Genomic DNA, 22473 nt, shown 5'->3' with positions numbered 1-22473 from the left:
GTGCTGCTGCTGTGGCCTAGGACGTGTGTTTCTCGTGCTAGCCCCAAAGTCGCCCGCAGTGACGCCTGGCAGCCAGCACCAGCCTGTTCACCACTAACCAGGCATTCCCGCACCTCGCTCCAGCCGTGTGCTCACGTGATCTGCCCCTGGCCTGCAGGCCACTGCAGGTGTCAATACTGCTACTGAAGTGACACTGCCAACAGGTCTCAGAATCCATTAACATACACACCCCTCCTTGCAAGGGTGAAATGGAACTAAAACTGCTGCAACATTTAAACTGGGATCAGCCACAGAAGTAGCTGCTATGTTCTCACCCGATGTCCTCTCAGTTCTCAACAAGAGGCATGTTTATGTGTACGTGGGAACATGTGGGGAGTACTGACCAGTATCCTGTTCCAAGCCACGAATCCCTGTGGTAACCCCAGAATTTCTCTCTGGGGGGAAGGGGGGCCCTGTGGGGGAATGGGGTTAGACACGTACGGCTGGTGGCCACCCTTCTTATACACAGGTATATTTATGGTGGCTTTATGGAGGGGCTGATGGAAGGCACGACAGCGCCTTAGTCCAGGCTGTTTACCCTCATCTTCCCACTGGAAACACTGTCACAGGCATTTTCCTAATGCTCTGCTGTTTAAGGAAACCTCCTAAAATGAAAACTCTTTTAAAAAGTATATTCCCTCACCAAAAAAATCTTGTTTGAAGTCATGTGTAGGCAGTGTGGGAAGACCATACTAGGTGACGGATAAACGAGGACTATTTTCAGAGCTCTGACATACACCACACAACATATAGAAATGCATTTGTGTCACACACACACACACACGCACGCAACCCAATTCCCTCAGAATCCCTGTTCACCTTCTGTTTACATCTAGGCCAAAGCCTGAGAGGAAAAGGTAGGGCCAGTGCCTACCTGTGCCCTTCACGGGTTAGATCTTTCTCACCTTAACCAGACACTGCCTTTAAAAGCTTCACCCACCTCTGCCTTTCCACACTGGGATGGCTGATCTCTGGCCAACTTCCAAGTTGGCCAAGAACCGGCCACCCAAGTGCCAAGGATGCAGTTTCTGCCCACGCCAGGAAGAGCCAGTGGTGGGGAGATGACCAGGAAGGATGTGCAGTAGGGGAGTTGTGCGGGGGGAAGAAAGAGGGGTTCTATGTTTGCACCCTCACAGCAGAACTGCAGGGTCAGGCCCTCTGTAAGCCATGGGCAGGACGACATGACCACCGAGGGGGCGGGGGGACAGAGCCTAAAAATGAAGAGGGTAAGCAGAGCGGGACTTAATCCAGGTCAGGAAAGAGAGAAGGAACCGAATGAACCCAAGGGAGACCAGGACAGGGCAGCTCTCTCCCTCTTGGGGTGGGAGAGAAGCGAGGGGAGAGGCGGTGAGGGCAGGGCTCTGTCACAGGGACGTGGCAAATGCAAGTGTGTTCTCCACATGCCAGATGACAGTGGTGACCTACCCCATCTCTCCCTAGACCAGGACCTCCCTATGAGCTCCAGTCACCCGTGTCCCTAGCGCAGATCTTAAGGGTGGCACAGAGTAGCAGCATGATAAACAGGATGTCTGGATGGGAGAGGGAAAGAGCCAAAAAGAAAAGGAAATAGGAGGGAGGGGTTGGAAAAGGGAAAGAGTGGGGGAAGGAGAGCAGAAAGAAAAGAGGGGGGAAGGAAGCAGGGAGAGGAGAGGAGAAAGAGCAGAGTCACAGAGATGAAGGGAGGGCACAGGATGGGTGGGAGCACGTGGAACACAAACTCCCTGCTCTACAACAGCAAGGACTCAAGGATGGGCTCCGGACAAGTCCAGACACCTGTCTCCAGGTGAGGACCACTGCATCCCCAACAGCGGACTCGAGACAGACCGCGTCCCTCAGACCAGGTCTCTGAACTCCTAAGGCCTCCCACCCACAGGGGCAAAAGATGCCAAGTGGGTGTCACCCAGCTGTCGCTTAGGGCTCACCAGAAACACTCAGTCTGAACACATTTGAGCATCGGGTCCCCCCGACTCCGCTCGCCCGCCAGCGCGGGGCGGCCCTCTTTCCAGGGTGCCTCAGACGCCAGCGGCCCCGAGCGCATACTTACATTACCACCTCCAGGGACATGCTTAATATTGTCCTTGGAACCACACTTGGACTGAATATGGCTGTAGCTCACTTTTTTGGAGACTATCTGGACCTGGAGTGTTAGAGAACAGAAAAAACAACACAAAGGGAGAGGGCTGGTTAGAACCGACACGGGGCAGGCAGTGAGTACACACGTGACCACGATGAGCGGCAGGGAGTGCTGTTAAAACCCCACCTTCAGCAGAACAGCTGTGGAAAAGCACAGGCCAAGGAACTGGAAGGAGCAGGAAAGAGTGAAAACACGAACAAACAACACAAGGACAGAAGATGTCGCCAGAGCGCTACATGGGCATCCTCACTGCTCCTGGGGGCCGGCTGCAGTTCGCAGGGTGCAGACAGCAGTGGCCCCAATGCCCACTCAGCCACGGCCCACCCCCAGCCTGCTCTCTCCCCGAAGCTCCTCTCTGCAAGGGTCCTGCTCATCCGGACCTGTCCTCACCCAAGGACGGCACTTCCCTTAAATCTGGGGCCTGGAATCCCTGCAGCCAGACCTGCTCTAGGAAGCAAAGGCTGTGTGGAGAAGCCCGGGGCTGCTGGCTCACGGCCCAGATCTGACCCTGATGGGAAGGAAGGGACCAGAGGCTGCTGGACCTGCTATGCAGAAGCCTGGGCACCAGGGGGCACAGGCCGAAGCCACACTTCCACGCAGAGCCCACTTGTCTCAGGACTCAAGAAAGCACAGTGCAATTGAGGTTTAAGTCTAGTCTTCTTTTTGATTCCAGGGTAAAACCCCTTCCACAATCCTCCAGATGTCCAATCCTGTGCCCTGTTTCATATGTGAAGAGACTAGGCTCTGGGCAGGGCTGCAGTGAGGCACAATCTGGGGGGAGGGGCACCTGCACACTGTGTTGCATATAAACGGATCCCCCTGGAACGGAGCAACACAAAGGCTCAGGATCCAAGATCTGGGACAAAGAATTCTTTTTGAGCCTTCTCAAGAAGGAATAGTTGCCAGCATCCTTCCTTCCTTTTCTTAGAGCACTTCACAAATGATGTTGCCCCCAAACTGAAGGGTTCTCCCCAGAGTAATCTACCCTGAGAAACTCCAACTGTTCTTGCCCTCTTTACAATATCAATGATGAACAACTGGTGAGCAAACCACTTTCCTAATGAACCAGAGACCTACAGGACCTCTAGAAGCTCTCAGGAACCATGGTGCAGCCTTCCCCACCTGCCAACCATACAAAGTCCTTGCCCTGGCCACCTACCTGCCACAGATAAGGGCAGAAGGTTCCCAGGGCAAGAGGAGGGCCCTGGCTCCAGGGTGTGGAGACAAGGGGAAAGAACCTAGCGTTTCCCTGCTGCATCCAGGTGACGGAGCAATCCCTATGCTGAGTGGGTTTTCGCTGGGAATCAGCATCCTAACTTTCAGTACAGAGGTCCTTGGAGAACCAGGACAAATGAAGCTATCTCCACACCCAGAGGTGTTGAGAGGGGCCTTCAGTTGAACTTGAAGCACAGGGGCTCCAGGGTTCCTATTGCTGGAAGGTTACCAGTGCCATGTCTTACCGAGGAAGAAGCTGGGTACTCTGTGTGTGTTTGTGTACATAATGGGTGTGTTTCAGATCAAGATCAGAGTGAAGGAAGTGACTGAAAGTGTTTGGATCCATTTTATCCAGCTAAATAAATATTCCCTAAAGGGCTAGTGGGCTCCTAGCTCTGTTAACTCTCAGGTTAATAGAGAATATTTTGTGATGCCTGAGTCATCAAACACAGAGGAAGGAACACAGGGAGAAGTAGAAACTAGTTAAGGATAGGAAAAAAGTGCAATAGAAGGGAAAGTGACTGAGGCTGGAAGAAACAGTTGACCAGCTTTTACCTTCAAGAGGTAAAAGTCTAAATAAAACTCACTTTCCCAGCAGGCGGTTTCTGTGCACTGCCAATTGGGCCGGCTGCTTTAGTGACTGCGTTAGGTTCAGGCTTTCGAGCTGGAGCAGCTGCCTCTGTTTTTTTCTCTACTTTGGCCTAGATGGAGATAAAGGGAGGGCAAATTTCAAACCAAGAGGACAAGAGCCCAGATACTAAGAAGGGAAGAAGGCTGAAGGGGGCTCGCATCCAGGCCAGGCCACCATGCAGAAGCAGGTCACCCTTGCTCCTAGAAAAAAACCACCGATTTGCCAGGGCAGACCAGGCTGGAGGGAGAGGGGCTACAGACCAGACTTGAGACACGAGGAAGAGTTCAAGACACCATTCGTGGAGAAGAGGCAAGAAGGAGGCTAAGTGAGCGATTCTCTTCTGAGTGTGTACTGGGGTTTTCAAATCACAATGTCCCACCCCCCTGCCCCATGTTCTGATAATGCCCCAAGCAAGCTGCCATGGTCACAGGGAGCCACTACTCATGATGGGAAGTGCCACACCCTCAGGTACGTTGGAACAGAAAATACTTTCATCACCAGACTGAGTTACTCAACTCTTCACCAAGACCTGCTGCAACTTTTGCACCATGAAAACATAAGAAGAGCATATGGGCTGGGTGGGGAACGGGCAGGCCATCAGCACCACAGCCCCAGATGCCTGGCTGGGTATGTTAGAGCCTAATCTCTTGTCAAAAGCAACTCTTGGGCCCTTATCCCAGTTTTCCATCAGTGTCTTTCAACAGCACCAGGATTCTGCTTCGTTTTGGACCCTCTTCAATTTTTTAGCAGCTCTGGATTGACGTATCCTATCCTGGGGGGCGGGGGGAGGCGCACGCTGGTGGTGGTGGTTTAAGTGCTAGAGAATGAGGCAGGAGGTGAGAAGGTTGCTGCTCCCGGGACTTCGAACTTGGACTTTTGCCACCACCTTTTCACACATAAAATCCCCGTGGTTGCTAATAGTTAACAAATAATTCTGGGGTGGATGCACCCAGAAAGTCCTTAAAGTGAAGCGCTGTGGCCAGCCATGCTTCTCCATCTCAACACTCTATCAAGGTCCTTTGTTTAGGAAAGCCAGGGGCTTGCAGCAAGTCACCCTGGCCACAAGAGGACACTAGTCCTCGTTCAGACAGACTCTCCACCCAAGACACAGCTTAGAGAACAAAGAGGCGGTCCATCTTCTTTCTGCCTATCCTGCTGTTCACAGTGCAGGGGTAAGAAACAGAACAAACCAGGTTCCCGCCCAGTGTCTCTCACCTGTTCAAGGCTCAGAGGCCTCCTCTGTTTGTTTTGTAAAGCAGAACACTTTTTCCTCCAAAAATGTAAGCCTAAACCCCAAAATGCAGAACAGGAGAGGAGAAGAGAAAGCTCAGAGCCACCTGCTTGCTGCTGCTGGGAGGCGGAGCCCAGGATGAAATTCCCTGACACTGAATGCAACGTCCTGACTGCTCCCTGCATGGTGGGCCCCTTGAGCCGATGCAAGGACATGCCTGGGAACGGTGCTTAGATGTGGCAGGGGAAGAAGCAGGGGCCAGCCTGCCGAGGACCCCAAGCTCCCTGGACTCACCCGGCCTCCTCCAGGCTGATGCTTGATGTTTTCCGTGGAGCCAACCTTGGAACGGACATTCTTCAGATCAGGGGCAGAAGCATTGGTAGCCACGCGGCCCAGCCTTGGGGCAGAGGAGCTGGGCTTGGCTGACGTGGGCTTCTTGTCCACGGAAGGAGTCCCAGAGGGCCGGGGAGGCGTGGCTGTGGGCTTGACGCGGCTGGGAGTCACCCCTGCTGGGGGTGCCACCCCAGGGACGGTGGCGCTTTTCTTCATGGAACTGGTGGAGGTGCTCTTTGGGCGACTCACGTCAGCTGCAAAGGTGGGAGTGAGAGATAACAGATGTGCAGGGGAGACAGCAAAGGGAGCCTTAAAGCCATGGAAGAGGTGGGGGTTTAAATATGGGATCCATGAAGCGGCGGATGGGGTCTTACCTGGTGCAGACTTCGTAGCTATCTTCTTGATGTCTGCAGGTTTCCCCTCAGTCTTGACCGCTGCACAAATGTATACTTTTTAACATCACGATTAACAAAATAACCTACTGAATGGCTCATCCAAAACTGAGGTTCATGCATTCATTCAACGATTACTAAACTGTCTGAGCCAGGGGCTGTGCTAGTATCTGAGAACAAACTAATAAATCAGACAGCCAAGTAAAGACCACGCCCTGATGGAGCGTCCATGGTCAAGCACTGTGTCGTACTTTTTTCTGCAGTCTTGACAATGCCTTCCCTTCTACGTGGCCTTTCTCTGAATGGCCTATTTCTTATCATGAAAGTCCACGAACACAACGTGCTGGGTGCTGTGGCGTTACTAAGAAAGGAATAGTAAATTCTACCTTGGAATTCATGAGTATCCCCTTCACTCAGGATTTTTCTGGATACACATACTTACTAACCTCACATGGAGATCGAGGCTATCACTTTTCAACAGACCTCATTAAGGACTGGTGCACAAGCAGGTCTGCACAGCTGTCTGTGATGCCGGCTGGCGCTATGGCTGGAGCAAAAAGCCAAGGCCCCACCCTCCTCCCCACTGGTTCCCGTGGGAGGGAAGCGCAGTACTCACCAGTGGGCCTCTTGGGCAGGGGTGTAGAGGGGCTCCTACTGCTTGGCCCAGCTGAGGCAAGAGTGGCAGCTGCTGTGGCTTTTGGAACAGTCTGGGTGCTCTTGGAGCCAGGCCTACTGGCCAGGGCAGAAGACAACTTGGATGGCGAGGCTGGCTTGGATGGTGAGGCCCGCTTCTCAGGAATCTTTGCCTCTGCAACAGGCTGCTAATAGGAAAGTGGGAATAAGAGCTGCAGGTCAGCAATAGGCCGAGGAAGTCACGCCAAAGGATGGTTCCATATAAGCTTATGCCAGAAAGCAGGGGTACTGTGGGTTTGGCAGCCACTGATAGGAAATATATGTGGCTATATGATCAAAGTCCTCCACACAACATGAGAAATGGCCATGTAGGGTGCCGTGTGATTGGGGATCAGGAAACAGGGAGTCAAACCACCTGAATCCAACCTGAACCAGTGAGAATGAACAGCCCTGAAAATACCCCACACCACAAAGTATGTCTGCCTCAGGATCCACTGCATTAAATACCTATGTATTTAAGGTATTAATATTTGACCAGAGATCAAACAAATACATAAAACAAAAAATTTAAAATGTTCCGTCAAATTCAGCCATTCTTTTGGCTAAGATGCACCCAGTGAATTCCGAACAGGATGGAGCTGCAGCTGGAAACTGCGTTGGCCAAATCAGTCAGGTCTAAGCTCCAGCCCCAGGCAGGCCCCCAACTCACAGTGTGATCTTGGGCAAATCACTGAGCCTCTCTGGGTTTTATTTCCTCATCTGGACAAAGGAGGCTGGAACAAAGGATCGCTACGGACCAGCCTTGATAATAAGTGATGTTAGGGATGGGAGGATGAGGATTCTGTAAGAGCACAGGGACAGTGAGAAGCGGCAGTGGAGGGTGCAGGCCTGACCAACAGGGGGAATGAGGAGGCCAATGCCACAGTTCTGACTGAAAGCAAAAGGGAAAAGCCTCTCAAGTGCAGACACAGGCCATCTGGGTCACTCTAGCTCCTCTTCCATGGAGGCTGGGCATGTAGTCACTATCAAGGAAGGGAAGGAATCAATACAGCCTGGTTTCTACAGGAATAGGCAATGAACAGACTGTTTTGATAAGCAAATATACCATGTTACTCAAGAGAGTAAGCCAAACAACAGACAAAGGGGATCCAGCTCTTATACTCCAAGAGAAATGGCCACACAGAGGGTAGTATGTTGGTGGCGACAAGCAAGATACTGCTTAAACGGAAAATCAGCTAAGGAGGTTCTCAGAAATTAAGGGCTGGCAGCCATTTAAATAAAATCTAACCCTGCAAATGCAGGGTAGTGACCATTCCTACAAACGAAGGGCCCAAGCATGGTGTTAAAGAGCCCTAAGGTTGGAATCAGGGGAAGTGGTCCAGCTACCAGCTCTGTCTTGAGCATGTCGTGGGATTCCGTGCAGAGGGACTCCTGCTCTGTTTACTCTAAAATGTAAAGACTAAACCAGATGCTCTCTGGGGTCTCCTTCAAATTTTCAATACTATGAGTCAGAATAATCAGGTGGGGTCTTATATTTTGCTAGTAAGAGTAATAATAATAAAATAAGTTAGAAAAAAGTTGCTCGAGATAGAAATCTCTAAAGGATGTGATGTTCTTTAGACATCAGGCTTTTGGCCTCAGCAGGTTGCAGAACCAGCCTGTTCTCAGAGTTGGAGTCACTCTCCTGTTTTCTCAATTATATTTTCTCCTCTGCCAGAATCACAGATCTTGTTTTTTCTGAATAGTTTTTTCCCCTTTGTTTGCTCCTATAAATCTTTCTACCAAATAAGGAAAAAAACAAATTTCATTAGGCTTTAGTTTTATCCATCTCTCAAAATGTTTCCATCTGTTTCTTATCTAAAAGATAAACAACGGTAATCATTATGAGGCACATCACCTCTTCAGGTCAGCAGTATCTCAAAATGCTGTCTAAAAGCTGCATGGCAAAAAGACAGGAAACAAGAGTGTGGATAGAGGCCTTGCGCACCAGTGTTGGAGTTAGACCCAAGTTCAAATACGGGCTCTGCCGCTTATTAGCACTGGACTACAGAAATGTTATTTAACTGAGCTCTGAAATGAGGATACTAAAATCCACATTATGGGTTGTTGAGAGAGAGAATTAAAAGAGTTAATGTCTATAAAGAAACCACTACAGTATGCTTCATTTTTGTTATTATTACAGAGTGAACTTCACTAGACAGTACCCCCTCCTTCCCATGGCCTCCTCTGTCTCCCCCAGGATTTGTGTCAGGGAGGAGCTGCTGCCACGGCTCCAGCCACCTTCCCTCTGCCCTCTTATTCAAATAAGTTGTTTTCTAAACATCAAGAAAAGCAGTGTCAACTGGGTAAATGAGGATCAGAAAGCTTTATGAGATTTTATAATTCCTAGTCTATACTAGGATTTCTCAGTTTCTTGGCCAGGGTTTCAACCTAGTCTATAATTCCTAGGTTCCACCAGTTTGCTTTACAAGATTAAATGAAAACACTGACATTTCAACATGGTAAACTATTCCTCATCATGATTTTAAAGAGTAATATCGGGGGCTTCCCTGGTGGCGCAGTGGTTGAGGGTCCGCCTGCCAATGCAGGGGACGCGGGTTTGTGCCCCGGTCCAGGAGGATCCCACGTGCCGCAGAGCGGCTGGGCCCGTGAGCCATGGCCGCTGAGCCTGCGCTTCGCAGCGGGAGAGGCCGCAGCGGTGAGAGGCCCGTGTACCGCAAAAAAAAAAAAAAAAAAGAGTAATATCAGGCTGACCTAAAAGGCCCTTCTCAAAGAAAACAAGATGTTAGAAAAGGAAGTCACAGATTCCACCCACCCTCTCCTCCAAGAACAAACCTGTGAAGCTACTGCTGTTCCAAACTGACCCGTTTCTAAGCAATAACGTGTGGGTGACCCGGAAAACTGAAAAACTGCAGAAGGAGCCCAGTGAGAGGTAGCCTAATGCCAAAAGCAAAGTAAGTTACCACCTGATGCTGGAATCTGCTGGAAGATAAGCTGGGAGAGCTAATCACGAATCAACTAATGGAGGAAATTCACTTCTGCGGGATGATTAAGAAGAAAGACAAAGAATTGAATTTGACTGGGAATTTGACGGCGGAATTACACCAAAAATGAGTATATGATTGGCATGTGGAGTGGGGAAACTGGTTAATCAGTATGTAAACAGACGAAGAGTGAGGAGGAGCTGGGAGAAAGGAGGAGCCAGAGCAGAGGCAAGAGTGCCTCCAGCCAGGGCAGAAAAGGCACAAAGGAAAACAGGCCACCGAATTTCATGTCGGCATCAAGAGCTCCCAAAATGATCTGAGTTACCCTTCCCCCTTTGCCCTCTCCTTTCCCCTAGTTCCACCAGCCTGCTTCCATGTCTGGAAGCAACAGAGCCTGACTACCTGACACTCGGAGGGGAAAACTTTTCCCTGGCACGGTGCTCAGGTGACTACTTACCTTGGGCTTCCCGTCTTTTGAAGGTAAGGTGGAAGGCCTGGCAGTGGCAGCAGCTGGGCGTTTGGGTGGGGCAGCCGGTGCTGAGCCTGAAGCAAGGCTCATGGGTTTTTTATTCGACCCACCAAAGGTGGTGGGAGCTGGCTGCTTAGGGAGAGAAGTGGGCTGTGTTTTGGCTTTCGATGTTGAAGTCTTTGCAGGTTGAGTGGTGGCCAAAGGCTTTAAGTTGATTTGTTGGTTTTTTTTTAAAGGCCAACATCAAACACACAGACAAGAATAAAAACAAATTTAAAAAAAAGTATAAATTGCACAATTCAAAGTAAAATTATAAGCAATGAGGATAGATGCAACTGAAAATTAGCACTCCTTTCTTCTGAGCTCAGTAAATAGTGGAAAGATGCCAGGATGCAGATAAAGAAAACTGGGAATTGTTTCTTAATGACAGTGTCACAAATTCCAGCAGTTTGGCACCTGAAGATTTAAATTCAGTCATAACTTTAAACAATTAACTAACTTTTGAAGCCTGCAATAATTCTGTGAAGAAAGTCACCAGCAGGTGATTAGGCTATTTAGTATCTGCACCTCTATGAGGCAATATCAACGTCCTGTTTTAAGCCCACACTAAAATGTGGTATTTGTACTTTGCAATAAGTACCAATAAATGTCTGGAGCTATGATCCACCTTAAAAATCTGTGCTCCTTTTTCATTAACAGAGACTTCAGAATGGATTTCTGAATAATTCTGTAATTCCCTTTTTTATTGTTGTTAAGGGAAGCAGAAACAACATCTACAGAACAGATATTCAAGATAATACGGTCAAAAGCAAAGATTTAAAGGTTTGAGTTAGGCCACCATGGTAAAATGGGAATATAAAATATTTTCTAAGCATGTCCAAACTTGAGGAAGGACTCATAATAGCTCAGAAAAAAGAAATTTCATTTGCATGACTCAAGCAATAATAAGCAGAAGATAGTTTTTAAAAATCACAGTGGAAGACAACCCACCATTCTGGCACCTACCTTTGTTTTCTTCTCTGGGCTTGGTGGGAGCTCCTTGTTTGGAGGGGCGGTGATGTCATTTCCGGTCACACTCCCAGTAAGCCGTCCTTCTTCTAGTTTGGCTATTCCTAAAGGGGGAAAAGTTATGCTAAGCAAATGTTTTTCACACCCATTGCGAAAACACAAGTCTTTGCAGAGACACACCACTAACTAGCACTTCATTCTGAGAAAATCCAGAGCTATGCTGCTGAAAGTGGACAAGACTCCCAAGTCCCCCTCACTGTGACAAAGGACAGTTTTAGACTCCAGGGATTCAAGCAGCCTGTCCCTGTGGAAAAGCAACTTAACTAGGATTTGCACAAATGCTCAGTGGAAGGAAATGGCCCTTGAAGTTTCATTTCCCTTCCCTGGAGACTGGCAAAGGGGTTCTGTCACCCAACCACTAACTCCCAGAGCACATAGGGGACAAAAACCACTTCTACTAGAGTTTATCTCTTGGAATAAAGGTTGCTGAGAGATGGGATAAGAGCCAGAAGATCATCCAATGTCCTCCCCTTCCTTCCTTTCCCTGTAAAGCACCACTTTATGGAGGATGTGAGAGGAACTTGATCTGGTTCTAGCAGTGACCCAGATTTCCAACAAGGCCGAGGAGACCCATGAAATCAGATCCAGGGCCAGAAATAAAGTCTACAGCCTAAGGCTACGCCCAGCAGCACCACTGTGGGGAGGTGACTCCAGATTTCAATAGGGCTATATCAGAAAGCATTAAAATACCATGAAATTTATAACCTGGGTGTGGAGAACACCTTTCTAACTGGCACAAAATCTAGAAGCCACAAAAGATAAGTTGGACTACAGAAAAGTAAAAAGCTTCCACGTGCCCCAGAAAACAATACGAAAAGTCAAAAGGCAAATGATAAACAGGAAAAAAGTATTGAACCTCACATCAAAGACACAGAGCTTATTACATAAACTACTCCTACAAATCAACCAACTCCTATAAAGGCCAAAAAGAAAATGAACAGGAAAAATGGCTGAAAGAATATGAACACTGTTTACAGAAAAAGAAATACAAATCACTTTTGAAAATATGAAAAGATACCATTTCTAACCTAACATATTGTCAAAAAGTCCTAAAATCTCAAAGTAGCTGCTGGGGATAATGTGAGGACATACGCTGCTGGAAGTGTGTGAAATGGTACAAATCAGATGCAGGGCAGTCTAGCAGTATCTCCGAAAATTACAAGTACAAATAAATTCTAATCCAGAATTACAACTTCTGGAAATTTATCTTAGAGATATATTCACATACCTGCAAAATAGCAAATGTGTATGGTCTTTCACCAGAGCATTGTTCCTAAAAGCAAAGGACTGAACCCAGAAGTCTGTTAACTGAAAACTGGTTAAAGCATATGGCAGAAGTATCAATGTTATCTCTGAATTTGAAAAAATAAACCATGACTGATAGGGAACGATCTCTACTCAGTGAAAAGAAAAGGCACAGAACAGTAGGTATAACATGAAACCATTGTCTAGAAGACAATACACTTCTATTGCAAATATACTTGTACGTGCATTTTTAAAAAGTCTTTGGAAGAACGATGATGAAACAAAACAATGGTGACTTAATTTTGGGATGGGGTGGAGGACCAGGCACAAAACTAGGGAGCGTTAGGAGGCTTTATTTTAAAACTTTTTGTTTTGAAGTAAAGATTCACAGGAAGTTACAAAGAAATGTACTGGGAGGTTCTGTGTACCCTTTACCCAGTCTCCCCCAATGACACCCTGCATAAAACTATAGTACACCGGGAAACTGATATTGGTACAATCTAGAGAGCTTATCAGACTTTTCCAGTTTTACATACATTCGTGTGTGTGTGTGTGTGCGTATGTAAGCAGTTCTATGCCATTTTATCACGTGTAGCTTTATGTAACCACTACTAAGAATCAAAACACATTAATTGTTCCATCACCACAGAGCTCCCTCATGTTACCCTTTTTTTTTTTTATAGCCACCCCACTCCCTCTGCCTTTCCAATCCCTTAATCTCTGGCAGCTATTAATCTGCTTGCCATCTCTAAAATATTATTTCAAGAATATTATATAAGTGGAATCACACAGCGTCCTACTTTTTGTAGCTGGCCTCTTTCACCCAGCAACACGCTTCTGAGGTGCATCTGTGTTGTACATGAGAAGTCCATGGCGTGGCTGTACCACAGGTTAACCGTTCACCTACTGTAGGACATTTTGGTTGTTTCTGGCTGTTTGCTATTATAAGTAAAGCTGCTACGAATATTTATTACAGGATTTTGAATAAAATAGGTTCATTGTTACTAAATGGAAATGCAATTAATTGTTTCTTACATGTTGATAGTGTATCCTGTGACACTGATAAACTCACTAATTAGTTCTAGGGGTTGTGAGGGTAGATTCCTTGGAATTTTCTCCATAAACAATCATATCATCTACAAACACAGCCAGATTTTTTTCTTCCTTTCCAATCTATATGCCTTGTATTTCCTTCTCTTGCTTTACTGTGCTAACCAGGACCTCCAGTACTATGTTAAATAAGAGTGATGACAGCAAGTATCCTTACCTTGTTCCCAACTTTAGGGTGAAAACATGTAGTCTTTCATTATTAACTATGATGTCAGCTGTAGGTTTTTTGTAGATGCTCCTTCTCAAGTTGAAGAGGTTCTCCCTCTATTCTTTGATGACAGTTTATCATAAATGGGTGTTGGATTTTGTTGAATGAATTTTATGTGTTTATGATTTTTCTTCTTTAGACTTTTGATATGGATTACACTGACTGGTTTTTGATTATTGAACCAGCCTTGCATACCTGGAATAAACTCCACTTGGCTGTTGTGTATAATCATCTTAATATACTGCTGGGTGTGATTTGTTAGTACTTTGTTAAAAATTGTTGCATCTAAGTTCATGGGAGATATCAGTCTGTAGTTTGTTCGGTACTGTCTTTGCCTGATTTTGGTTATCAGGATAATACAGACATCATATAATGAGTTAGGAAGTGCTCCTTCCTCTTATATTTTCTGGCAAAGAACGTGTAAAATTGGTGTTAATTATTCTTTAAATGTATGGTAAAATTCTCCACTGAAACCATCAGAAGCTTTTTAATTAAAAATTCAATTTCCTGGGCTTCCCTGGTGGCGCAGTGGTTGAGAGTCCGCCTGCCGATGCAGGGGACACGGGTTCGTGCCCCAGTCCGGGAAGATCCCACGTGCCGTGGAACGGCTGGGTCCGTGAGCCATGGTCACTGAGCCTGCACGTCCGGAGCCTGTGCTCCACAATGGGAGAGGCCACAACGAGAGGCCCGCGTACCGAAAAACAAACAAAAAAAAAAGAAAAAAGAAAAAAAAGACACATGTACCCAAATGTTCACTGCAGCTCTATTCACAACAGCCAGGACATGGAAGCATCCTAAATGTCCACTGACAGATGAACGGATAAAGAAGATGTGGTACATACATCACACACTGTGGTACATATATACCACATCCATATATGGCTGGAATATTACTCAGCCATAAAAAGGAATGAAACTGGCTCATTTGTAGAGATGTGGATGGACCTAGAGTCTGTCATACAGAGTGAAGTAAGTCCGAAAGAGAAAAACAAATATTGTATATTAACGCATATACGTGGTATCTAGAAAAATGGTACAGATGAACGTATTTGTGGGGCAGGAATAGAGAACGGGAGGGTGGGATGAACTGGGAGATTAGGATGGACATATATACACTACCATGTGTAAAACAGATAGCTAGTGGGAACCTGCTGTATAGCACAGGGAGCTCAGCTCGGTGCCCTGTAATGACCTGGATGGGTAGGAAGGGTGGGGCGGGGGGTGTTGGGAGGGAGGTCCAAAAGGGAGGGGATATATGTATACATATAGCTGATTCACTTTGTTGTACAGCAGAAACTAACACAACATTGTAAAGCAATTATACTCTAATTAAAAAAAAAAGAATATTCTGCTGTTGTTAGGTGGAATTTCTATAAATGTCAATTGGATGCTGTTGTTTGATGTTACTGTTAAATTCTTCTTTACCTTTACCAATATTCTGTCCAGTAGTTCTATCAATTGCTTAGAGTGGGATGTAGAAGCCCCCAACTACAACTGTGGATTTGTCTATTTCTCCTTTCAGCTCTACCAGTTTTTATTCATTGTATTTTGTGTGTGTGTGTGTGTGTGTGTGTGTGTGTGTATGTGCTGCGTTGGGTCTTCGTTGTGGTGCGCAGGCTTCTCATTGCAGTGGCTTCTCTTGTTGTGGGGCATGGGCTCTAGGGTGCACGGGCTTCAGTAGTTGCAGTAGGCGGGCTCAGTAGTTGTGGCTCACAGACTCTAGAGCACAGGCTCAGTAGTTGTGGCACATGGGCTTAGTTGCTCCACGGCATGTGGGATCTTCCGGGACCAGGGCTCGAACCCATGTCCCCTGCATTGGCAGACAGATTCTTAACCACTGCACCACCAGGGAAGCCCATAACTTCTATTTCTTTGCTGAAATTTTCTAGTTCCATTTATTTCAAGAGAATTCATAACTTCTTGAAATAATTTTATGATGGATTTTAAGAAGGGATTTTAAAATCCTTTTTGTATATTAGCAGGTAATCACTGTTTAAATTTAGTGTGCAGGTAGTTTCAATAACAATTTAGTTCCCAGGGCCCTTGTAGTGCAATACAGGCCTGCTGTGTTTTTCTGCTTCCATGAGGCTGTCACTCAATCCCTGTTGGTATTGCCTGCAAGGGCTCAAGGCACTTCCGTGGGACAGATGGTTTCACTGGGTGGGGGATGAGTGATGCTGGACCCATGGAATGCAGACTTTCTCCTGGCCTGATTTCTGGCTGCCTGATGCTGGTGGACTTCCTGTTTTGAAGCCACTGGGAGCAGGAAGCACCTAACTGGCCTGATGATGGAGGAAAGAGTGTAGCAGGAAACCTACCCACCTTTCCTTCTGCTACTGGGTAGAAGGCTGGTGCCGCTGGTGCTGCCACCTAGTGGGGACGGGATGAGCTTCCCTGCCACTGTGGGTGGATCAGGCCTGCAACTGCTGCCAGGTGTGAAGTGCACAACAGGTAGGCCCTGATGACCTCTGCTGACACTGTACGTGCAAGAAGATTGAGTCCACCAACACTGCTGGATATGGGGAGGGAAATAGGGCTTCCCCGTTCCTGGTCTTTGGTCAAAAGAGAGCAGGTTTTTCTTTCTTTCTTTTTGCCTTTTCTTCTTCTTTTTATCTATGCTTGTTGGTGATTCCAGGTTGTAGACACTCTGCAGTGCCCAGACCAGGACACATGGAAGATTAAAAAGAAAAGCCAGGGAACTCACTGCCCTGTCCTTCCTCAAGGCCTGAGCCCTATCCAGCCTGCCCTCTCCCTTCTACCTTTCAGATTCCTTTTCTGATTATCTGGCGCATTCTTTCCAGAGTATCTAGCTGTATTTAGAAGAGAGGAACAGGAAACAGTGAATCAATGTCACCTTCCCTTGGAAGGAGATTTTCTAATGTATAGCATCTTGTACTTTTTGATGCTTGAAACCATATGCATTTCTAGTTGAAAACGGAATTTTTTTAGTTCTAAAAATATGAAGAAAGAAAACCACCCCCACCTTGCAAGGTATTGGTAACGCCTCTGTTCTACAGCAAGCTGAAAGAATATCTCACCAAATGTCTGACTTGCTGCCACTGGCCACTGGCCTCAGACCACCATGAACATTTTTCAATAAGCACAGGATTTTTCAGCAAACAACATGAACACTTCATGAAGTCTCACTGCTTATGATATAAACATGCAACATCTCAACCTGCACAAGTTAAGTGTCACCCAGTGAAAAACGCCTGACCACCACATAAGAAGAAACCACAGTCTTCCTCCCAGATAGTGCTTCTCACCATGACCCTCCTCCTTTGCTTCCGGGGTATATACCAGCCAACTGCTAGAGACCACCACCCAAATATCCCTACAGTTGCACAGAAGAATGTTCAAAAAGAACACAAAACTGCTCCCTTCTGTTGCATCTTTCCATTATTTGTACTACTACTCGCTGGAAAACCCAGGCTCAAAATCACAGCATCATTTTCAACTCCCCCCCCCGCCCCCCACCCCCTCTCACCTTCCACACCCAGTTTTCAAGTCCAGTTGATTTCGCTTCTGGTATACTTCCCCTATCATGTCCTCAGTAGTTCACCTTTTACTACTACATGAATCCAACTGTCATCATGGGATTTTTTTGCCTTCAATCCTCTGTCTTCCAGTTTATCTTTTCTACTGAGAACAGGTGAATCTTCTCAAGGCCAAATTTGGGCCACTTTATTTATTGTCATAGGCAGTCAGGACAGTTTTTTGAACATGGGAGTAAGGTTTAAACAACTCAGGGAACAACTAAGCTTGGGTTCCAAACAACTTTCTAGATTTGTTATCCCATTATTTCTTGCCACAGATGTACAGATGGCTTTGGCATATTTGCTCAACCCATATCCTTCTCCAGAGGAGCCCCAGATGAAGTGGGCAGCTCAAAATGGCCAAGACTGGTGAAGAAGGCTTTGGTTCCTGGCACACAGGTGACTTGACCAAGCTGAGACAATAAGATATATTTACTCATTCTTTCCCTAAAAGAAAGAAAATATGAAAACTATAGCCAAGCAACCTTGGGTTCCTGAGATATAAAGTAGGGCACAGAACCCAAAACCATGGCAACCAATGTCCTGTACAGACCAGAGACACAAAAGAAGCAAAAAGTAGGAGACGGCAGAGAACAGTTTCCAGAAGGGAAGAGAATGGAACACATGTTCAGGGCAAAGCAGAGGTCCTAAGTGAGACACACAATGGCTGTAGCTGGGCTACACTTCCTGCAATAGGATTCCCTGAGATTGTCAACAAATAGCTTTTTATAAATTTGAGTTCCTATGAGCGTGTTTCTGTTCTTTGAAACTAAATAATAATTAAGAGAAGCCCCACAAATACTCGTCATTGTTCTTTTACCTAATATGAGCTGTCTGAGCTTCATACCTTTGCCTGGAAGGCTTTCCCTCCACGTTGTTAGGCTTCCAAGGCCACCTCCTCCCAAAAGTTTTCATGATTCACAATCCTCTCATACAACCCCCACCCCCGACCCCTGCCACCCCAACTAGATCACAAGTCGCTCGAGGGTAAGGACAATATCCAGGGCCTAGGTAGTGGCATATGATAGGTATGGTGAACAACGAATCCTTATATTGCTTTATCTACATAGAGTTTAGCAGTCAGCATTCAAACATTTATTAGGTGAACAGATCAGTGAGGTTTGTCAGTCATCTGACATTTTTTTCCTACCGGCGTGAACTTCTCTTAGTGTGAACTAGGACAAACTTGTTCTGAAATAAACAAAAATCTTCACTCATTACCACCTAGAAGGTATACGGCACTGAACTGGGCACCTGGGGATCAAGCAAAAAAAGATGAGACAGTCCTATCCAGGAGGCCCTTACAGTTCCGCTACAGTTAGAAGGAAGCGACAGCATAGAACACCTGAGTCTTACCATCTTGGAGTCATAAGAAATCATGGAGGAAATATGATGCTTTATTGCCCACCTCTATTTAAAAAAACAAACAAACAAACAAAACCACGTCACACACCTGCCAGTCTTCAAGGGTCCTTTCTACTTACCCTTACCCCTAGAAAATACCACTTCTAATATTAAGAAAAAATGAGTAAAACATTTTTGTAAATATGTACTGAGAGGTATAAATACTAGAGGAAACGGTTCCTAGGAAGAGAGGCTATTTTTATAACAAACAAAACACATATTGTAAATCTCCATTAACTAGCTTGTGAATCACGGTCCTTTGTGCACAAACTGGACTCAGGAAAACAAGCTTTTGTAAGACCACCAACAATAGGACCCGTGGAGGGCTGGGGGTGGGGAAGAGAAGAAAGGGCCAGGAAAAAAGACAAAGCGGCAGCCGCAAGGACCGCAACATTTAGCTGTTTATTAACCACAAGTCTCTCCACTGTCCACTTTCCCCTTCTCCCCACAAATCCTCCTAACACACATACACAGAGAGAAAACTAGAAGCAAGACCGGGTCAAACATGAAGAACAGGAAAAGAATATTAAATAGCCAGCTTTAAAAGGCTCTTTTTCAGCTTGAACAAAAGCAAAACGTTCTCAAAAGCAAAACGGAAAACAGAGCTTGCACCCAGACTGCGCTACTTAATGAGAGGAGGTTAGTGCTGATAAAGCCATTGTGAATCCACAGTGACAGATTTTCAAGCAAGGAAATCAATCAGTTGTGATTGGATGATTTAGGGCTCGGGAATCATCTGGTTCAAACCAACAGGGAGCTGAGGGGTGGGAGGATGGGGGGAGGGATGGGCAGGGTGACATGAGGTCAAGTAAGGGGCTCTATGTCTTATGCCCACCCCTCTCTGACGGGATTCGGCCCACGCCCTCAGTCCACACCATCTGTCACACCAAGAGACGTGCAGGTTGACCCAGCTAGAGTCACTTTGTGCACTCTCTCGCTTCACTCTCCCCAACCTTCCGATGCAAGGGAATTCAGCTTTCCCTGGGTAGTCAGAGGCTCCAAGCAGGAACGAGCCGCCTAACGCTCCTGCCGGTAATCTGTCACTTTGGTTCCTTCCTTGCTGTCTGCTTGTTCCCCATGGAGGCAAAATTTAGAAACATACCATCACGTGGGGTCTCTTCACACAGGAACGATGGAGTGCTCTGGGTTGTGGTGACCTCAATTTCCTTCTTCCCTGCCAGAACTGTCTGTCCTGGCCGTTTCTCACCTCCCCGGCAGACTTGGAAGCATGAATCCGCTCTAGTTTCACTAGTATCTTCTTGTCCTTTTTCCTTGCTGCTTACTTCAGGAATCTGCTCCAGCTTACCATGGAGATAGAACCCAGCAGTGCCCAGTTCCCTCTTCCCAGAGCTGCCGCTGCTGTTGTTGAAGTGGGTCAGTTCTTCTCTCCTCTTGGCCACTGGTTCCTCGCAGTTGAGAGGAGGTATCTCTTCAGTAGACAGAATGGGCAGTTCTCCAGGGTTCAGTTTGTGGCTGGCTGTCTGTTCCTCAGCCACCGTCATGGAGCGCCTGATGGCAGGAGCCCCCAGTTTTTTGGGTGTGGGACTCAGCACTGGGCTACTGGTGAGGGGTAGCAGGCCAGAAGAAAGCTCTTCTTGGGCGGGAAGTTCAGGATACTTATCTGCAAGGTTGACAGCTGGGGGGACTGAGAGATGAGAGCACTCAGACAGGGCCCGGCGCATTGCCTTTTTCTGCTGGGGGTCTTGGTCAAGCAAAGCGGCCCTCTCAGTAGAACTCAATTTCTCCAACTCCTTATCATGGTCTTTGATATGAGAGCTGGCATTCACATAGTCCGGGGTGTACTCGACCCTAGTGATTGGTGGAATGGCAGCGGGTGAGTGCGCAACAGTGGGGGCTGGGTGGGCTACAGCCACCGCTAGGGAGGACTCATATTCGAGCTGCCCAGAGCTATCACTCACCACCCCAATCACCCGGCAGCCAGCAGGGATGTCATTCTCCTTTCCTGGAGTTCCGTCCCTTGAGTGCTGAGGGTCTTGAGCCACTGACACTGGATGGAAGTTGGGGTTCGCAACACTGGTTTCCTGCTCCTTAACACACTGGGTGGGCATGTCAGCAGCCCCAGGGAAATCCAGATCTGGCTGGCTCTCTGTCTCCGGCACATTCTTCCCTGCCACCGTCCCCGGAACTATAGTGGCTTTGTTTTTGTCTGGCCCCTCTCTGGGTCCCAGATGTAACTCGGCCGTCTTCTGGTGCACCGAGTTCCCCTCCAAGGGATGGCAGCTGTCTGCAATCACATACCTGCTCGCAAGGTGACCCGAGGTGGCTTGATACTCCTTGTCCTGTGCTTCAATGCCGAGCTCTTTGTCTAGCTTCCCCTCAAAGAAGCAGTGCTTATTCTGCTCCAGGAAGCTGGCATTCTTCACAAGCCCGTCTTTCAGCTGCCCGTCCATGCTGACATTCAGCCCGATCTCATTCAGCTTGCCCTCTGTCCTCTGCCACTCAAACCCAGCTTGGCTCATTTCTTTTGTGGAATCCACCCAGCACTGTGTAGGCTGGCCCTGACAGAGCTGGCCGGGAGTGGCAGTGCGTGAGGCTGGCTGCCTGTGTGAGAGCGACATCGCCTCTTCCACGGCTCTCCCCGCCGCTCCTGGAGCTCTAACACCACCTATGATCACAGAGCTGGCAGTGACATCACACCAAGTCCCCAGCATTCATGACTAAACCTGTCTATCACCCAACACTCCTCTCTCCTCAAGCAGTTGGATGATAAATATATTTACTAGTGTGAAAGGAACGAAGGAAGAAGGAAGGAATGAATGAAAAAGAAAGAGAAAGCAAGGAACCTGCTCCTTTCTGCACAATCGAATGCCACTGTTAAACTGAAAATGTAATTTCCTGTTAACTGGCACTCTGTTTAGATCTGCAATTTAAAACACGGGATGGTGCTAATCTGGGTACTGAGGATAGTAATGATGCCGGCTTTCACCGTGTGTACCCACACACTCGCTTATGTGACACTATGCCCACACTTCCACTGTCACCTACTCAAAAAACTGTTTTAAAAATAAGACTCATTTGCCAATCCTAAGCCATAACCCTTAAAGAACAAAGACTCCAAAAAATTGCTCAAAATTTCACTTAAAAAAAGGAAACTTAGGGGCTTCCCTGGTGGCGCAGTGGTTGAGAGTCCGCCTGCTGATGCAGGGGACGTGGGTTCGTGCCCCGGTCCGGGAAGATCCCACATGCCGCGGAGCGGCTGGGCCCGTGAGCCATGGCCACTGAGCCTGCGTGTCCGGAGCCTGTGCTCCGCAACGGGAGAGGCCACAACAGTGAGAGGCCCGCGTACTGCAAAAAAAAAAAAAAAAAAAAAAAAAAAAAAGGAAACTTAATGTAATGTCAAAATTGGAGGCATTCATTTCTCAGAGGAAGAGTAGTTTTGCTGTCATAACAACTTATCAAATTCACTTGAAAACTGACATGAGTGAGTCCCCAAAGCCCAGTGAGAGCTCCATCTTGTAGCTCTGCATTGTGCAAGCATCTAATAAGCGGTTCATTTAAAGGTTTCAGTGATCAGCACTTTGGGGACATGTATCCAAGTTGTAAGACACTTGTGTGACAATACATGCTCGTACTTTTACTCCTGCCCCGATCCCTCTTAGTTTCTTGGACAAGATGTGTCTCTCCCTCCTGCACCAGCCCTGCCTGCTCTTTCCAGCCTGCTGATCACTTAGTTGCCACGGGAACACACTGCAGCAGTTCATCTTCCTCCGAACTCTAGGACTTAGGGACCTTGGCTATCTGTGGCTTAGGGTTTTAGCCGCCCACCAGAGCCCACTGCCCCCATTTAATTCAGCATAGTCCTTTGCTGCCCTGAGCTTTG

General features: G+C 47.2%; 2 protein-coding genes across 13 annotated transcripts in view; both read right to left on the bottom strand.

The window, feature by feature from the left end:
• The window catches only part of MAP4 (microtubule associated protein 4), a 170668-nt gene that overhangs the window by 7915 nt on the left and 140280 nt on the right, over window positions 1-22473 (bottom strand). For 5 of the 12 annotated variants that reach the window (XM_082637950.1, XM_082637949.1, XM_082637951.1 and 2 more), the window contains 7 exons: window positions 11067-11173; window positions 10050-10265; window positions 6592-6796; window positions 5958-6017; window positions 5545-5837; window positions 3976-4089; window positions 2084-2176 (listed from right to left, as the gene is read on the bottom strand). In XM_082637950.1, the coding sequence (XP_082494076.1) occupies window positions 2084-2176; window positions 3976-4089; window positions 5545-5837; window positions 5958-6017; window positions 6592-6796; window positions 10050-10265; window positions 11067-11173 (1088 nt within the window). The remainder of the gene's footprint in view (window positions 1-2083; window positions 2177-3975; window positions 4090-5544; window positions 5838-5957; window positions 6018-6591; window positions 6797-10049; window positions 10266-11066; window positions 11174-22473) is intronic. The other 7 variants (XM_082637948.1, XM_082637955.1, XM_082637946.1 and 4 more) reach the window with 3 other exon arrangements.
• Window positions 18242-21661, bottom strand: LOC309813271 (uncharacterized protein). Its single transcript, XM_082637980.1, has one exon. The coding sequence runs from the start codon at window positions 21302-21304 to the stop codon at window positions 19673-19675; it is 1632 nt and encodes a 543-aa protein (XP_082494106.1). The 5' UTR covers window positions 21305-21661; the 3' UTR covers window positions 18242-19672.

Source organism: Mesoplodon mirus (assembly GCF_964341445.2).
Source record: "Mesoplodon mirus genome assembly, chromosome: 12".
Lineage (NCBI taxonomy): Eukaryota > Metazoa > Chordata > Mammalia > Artiodactyla > Ziphiidae > Mesoplodon > Mesoplodon mirus.
Note: the sequence above shows the minus strand (reverse complement) of the source record. Positions and strands in the feature narration are given on the sequence as shown.

Bases quoted from the DNA above. Each gene is read 5' to 3' on its own strand.
- LOC309813271 (XM_082637980.1), bottom strand. From the start codon at position 21,304: ATGCTGGGGACTTGGTGTGATGTCACTGCCAGCTCTGTGATCATAGGT.